This window comes from Gavialis gangeticus, unplaced genomic scaffold (assembly GCF_001723915.1).
Source record: "Gavialis gangeticus isolate Ggan-Ray unplaced genomic scaffold, GavGan_comp1, whole genome shotgun sequence".
Classification (NCBI taxonomy): Eukaryota; Metazoa; Chordata; order Crocodylia; family Gavialidae; genus Gavialis; species Gavialis gangeticus.
Window position 1 is genome coordinate 85,201,591 of NW_017729025.1, and position 4,467 is coordinate 85,206,057.

The window sequence follows — 4,467 nt, forward strand, 5'->3', positions numbered from 1 at the left end:
GTAAGGTCTTAATCCAAGAAAATACTTCTTCCATGCTGTAAAAATACACCCAATATTTTCTCTGTAGGAGGTGAGGTAGGACATAGAGCACCCAGAGAGAAAATAATTTCATATTTTAAAGCTTTTATTTTCTGTATCAAAACCAAAATTTGGCAACCAGGTAGATGGTAACATGAATTAGTCATGTCGCCTATTCTATATTTTCAATAATTCTCATAAGCATTGTTTCACCTTAAAAAGTAGACAATGCCAGCCAAGAGGAATGCTTGGCCACAAAAACCTGATTAGTTTTTAGTCCATGGAGTTCCCATGCCCGGAGACCACCTGACAGACTGTTAAATGACTTTAAAAATTGATCAGGTACCTTTAGTACCTGAAGTTCTCATTTTATTTTTCCCCCCAAGAGACAGATCCAGTAAAAGCTTGATGTGTACCTACAAGCTAGATATCACAATTCCTAATTTGGCAAGATTATCCCCTTCTTCCTATTCTGAATCTCCGAGCCATATTGATTATGTTATGCTAATGTAAACAATCCATCCACAAAAAATCCACATTTCTGTTCTCTAACTTCTGAAAATGATCATTCCCATAGTAATAAAACAAAAGCCTAGAAGAGAGACGGCTGGTGAGGGTTTGATTCCAGGAAGCCCTAGCACTCTTCATCTCCCACCAATAGCTCATAAATTATGTCTATTGTTTAGTACCTTATATTCAGGGCTACATGGCATCACATAATGTCCCCACTTAGTCGCCACCTTTCCAGAAGTATTTGCTTGGGTGTGCAGGACCTGGAAAGAAAGCAGTGAGAATGGCTAATAATCATACCAGGCACTATGCATTCAATTTTCCGTTCAATTTTCATTATAATTCTAACTTGTAATGCTTTGTGTTGAAACCAATACTTGCATATATACTTTATTAATCCCCCAAAAATGAAGCTATTTCTCCCTTGCACCAGGCCACCTTCTAACTTGCATTCTTCTAACTACCAGTACCCTTTCTGGGTACACAGGAGGTACAAAAATGGTAAGGGGTTAAGGATTATTCCTTGCTAGTTCTGCTTATTTACAAAGCTGCTTTTCATAAACTCTCTCAATATTTAAAGCAAAACTCTCAATGCCTATGCTTTGCTACATTTCAGGACAATGGAACAATATTATTCTTACCAAGGGTGAATTGGCTGAGGATCCCATGGCTGCCTCACTCTCACACCTCTGGAAGGTTACAGATATCTGAGCACTGGATGCCACACCTTGGGAGTGCTCTTGAAACTTATGTACTGCCTCCGAGATGACTGAAGTGGCTAAGCAGGTGTTTTACTAATTGACTCAATGCCCCACCTCTTCCTGATTTCAAAAGCACAAGCAATGCTTTACCATTTTCTCATTCCTATATGAGTAAATCTACTGGGCCAATGTTTACTTCTTAATTCAGTTTTCAGAGAACTGTCTTAAGAGAAATATAACTTGGCTGATTTATAAACAGGATTATACAATGTAGTTAACTGTGTTAGAAAAGGACTTGGTCCAATGGTGCAGGAAGATCCAGTTTTCCTGAGTGGCTCTACCACCAGCACCCTGAGGGAGACCCGCACCCACTGGAAGATTGCCAGGCAGCCCACTGGCAGAAACCTGGCCACCTTCCTGAGCAGCTTACTGAACTGCTCAGCAGAGGTTGTGGGGACTTTATCTCGCTGTGGAGCCAAGCCCACAATGCCGTGCTCCACCTCAGGAAGTGCATTGCTGTGCCTTGACCTGATCCAAGGAGGACCCAGAAGTGGGAGTCTCGTTGCTCCCAGCCCCTAATGCCTGCCACATCACTGTGACCCCATGCCTGAGGATCTGCCTAGAAATGTTCCTACAGGATGCCATTTAAGCCAAGTACACACTGGCGACCTGAAGGCAAAACCCAACTGGGGTAAGATCTCCAATCTCACCTGACTCAACTGCCTGCCGCTCAAAGGTGCTGTCCGGTATGGGAACCATGGCAGGAGGTGTCAAAGATGCAGCTATGAATCAGAGGCCCTTCCCTACAGGTTATGTGCCTGAAAACTCCACACCAGAGAATGGAAGCTCTGCCACAGTGCTGTCCAGGACCAACTGGTGAACACCATCCCAGCCTCAGCTGGGACTATGTCCATCAACCAAACCAGCCCAGGCTGCAGAAGACAACTGTACTTGGACATCATTGTAGCTGAAAAGAACAAGGCACCATGATCCCATCGCACCTATAACTGTCTGTCAGTGGCCTTACTGTAATAAAAATACTTGTGCAGTTTGCTTGTATCATTAAAAGGTCTGAAATGTAGCATTTCACCAAGCTGGGGGGGAGTAGTAGATATGCTGGAGTGTAAAGCTAGGATTCAGAGAGACCCAGACAAATTGGAAGATTGAACTCAGAAAAATCTCTGGGGATTCACTAAGGACAAGTGCAAAGTCCTGCACTTAGGATAGAACAATCCCACACATGGGCACAGGCTGGGGTTTGACAGACTAAGCAGCAGCTCTACAGAAAAGGACCTGGGGGTTACAGTGGACAGTAAGCTGAATATGAGCCAGCAGTGTGCTCTTGTGGCCAAGAAGGCTAATGGCATACTGGGCTGCATTGGTAGGTATGTTGCCAGCAGGTCAAAGGAACTGATTATTCCCCTCTATTCAGCACTGGTGAGGCCACATCTGGAGTATTGTGTTCAGGTTTAGGCCCCCCCACTGCAGACAGGATGTGGACAAATTGGAGAGAGCCCAGTGGAAAGGCAACAGAATCGATTAGGGGACTGGGGGACGTGACTTATAAGGAGAGGCTGAGGGAACTGGGTTTATGTAGACTAGAGAAGACTGAGAAGGAAAGTAATAGCAGCCTTCAGCTATTTGAAGGGTGGTTCGAAAGAGGATGGAGCAGGACTGTTCTCAATGCTGGCAGAAGACAGAACAAGGAGCAATGGTCTCAAGTTACAGCAAGGGAAGTTTAGGTTAGATATTAGAAACAACTTGCTCACACAGAGGGTAGTGAAGTACTAGAACAGGTTACCCAGAGAGGTTGTGGACTCTTCATCCTTGGAGGTTTTTAAGGCCTGGGTAAACAAAGCCTTGGCTTCGATGATACAGTTCCTGGGGTTGCCACTGCCAAGGGTGGGGTGGGTCTCTGTGGCCCATGCGGACAGCTGGGTGGACGTGGCTGGGCTGGGGGTGGGGTGCCACATGCCCACCTCTCCTACCTGCTCCCCATCCCCCTCACCCCTGGCACAGCTAGAGTGGGGCAGAGCCAAGCAAGGAAAGGGCAGATGCAGCCTGCCTGCTGTGAGCTCGGGTCTCTCTGCTCTGCTGCCTTTGCCCTGGGAGCCCCATGCCACCTGCGCGCCTCCTGCCTGCCTGGCAGTGGGAGGCACAGCTCACTGCCTCTACTGCTGCTGGGTGGGCAGGGGTGCATGGCTGGTGCGGGACTCCCAAGGGGAAGGTAACAGAGTGGAGAGTCCTGAGCCCACATCCCACATCCACCCTGCGCACAAAGCTAGAGGGGCACATGGGGGGCAACCCCCTTTCCCCCCTGCACACCCATGGCTCTGTCCTGCTCCCTGCCCTGGCCCCAGATCCTATGCACTGCCCAGGCTGGGCAGCATCCCCAGCCCCTATCCCACTCCCACCCTCACCATGGGGGCCTCAATCTGCCCCCCACCCAACTCCTTACCTTCAGAGAGCTGCTCTCCACAGTGCCTGGCTGTTTTCCTGGCCACATGCTTGCATGAAACAGTGCACATGCACACAGCACCCTCTATGTCTTGCTTCTGGTGGCCCCAAGCAGGACCCCTTGCAGGCTAGAATTCTGCACACCTGCAGGAGGAAACAACCCACCATTTCTCAAGGGAACCCAGGCATCTGGGGGGGCCCATGTGTTAATCTGCCTATGCAGTAGGGGCTACCAAGGGAAAAAGTTGGGGTGAAGCAGAGAACAAAGAGCTATCTGACCCCCCATACTGAGTTTCCCTGCTATAGCAATGCAAAGAGGACACATTCAAAGCAAACCTCCAATAATTAGATTCTATACCTAGAAATTATAACAAATTCATAAATTTTCCATATATAGAATCTATTATTGGGGGTCATCTTATAATCAGGGGCCATCTTCTATTTGAATAAATATGGTATCCAAAAAAAGTAGGCAACACTTGACTCTACATAGTCACCATTACAGAGAAGAAATCCAGCCAGATACCTACAACATGTGACAACCAAATGTAGCACAGCAGGAGTAGGAAATCACATCATTATTACTGTGCATTGCAAACAATGGTGCATGTGAATCAGCAGTTAAGACATGTACTTGATTTAATTCAGGGACAGAATTAAGAAATAGAAACTACAGTGCAGGCAGTATATACTGTATTACATACTTAAAAGATGATGCAGTTTAAAAGCATCAGACTCCTGCCTGCCTGCTATAAATAGCAGTTCAGCTCTCAGGGGATAC

The 4,467-nt window shown here is 46.9% G+C and overlaps 1 protein-coding gene across 1 annotated transcript in view; it reads right to left on the bottom strand.

Moving 5' to 3' along the window:
• The window catches only part of LOC109299349 (cytosolic phospholipase A2 epsilon-like), a 71,880-nt gene extending 68,145 nt beyond the window's left edge, over positions 1-3,735 (bottom strand). Inside the window, exons 1-2 of the mRNA XM_019519938.1 lie at positions 3,688-3,735; positions 708-791 (exon numbers count right to left, since the gene is read on the bottom strand). Coding sequence (XP_019375483.1) covers positions 708-791; positions 3,688-3,735 — 132 coding nt within the window. The remainder of the gene's footprint in view (positions 1-707; positions 792-3,687) is intronic.
• Between the last annotated feature and the right edge of the window lie 732 nt (positions 3,736-4,467).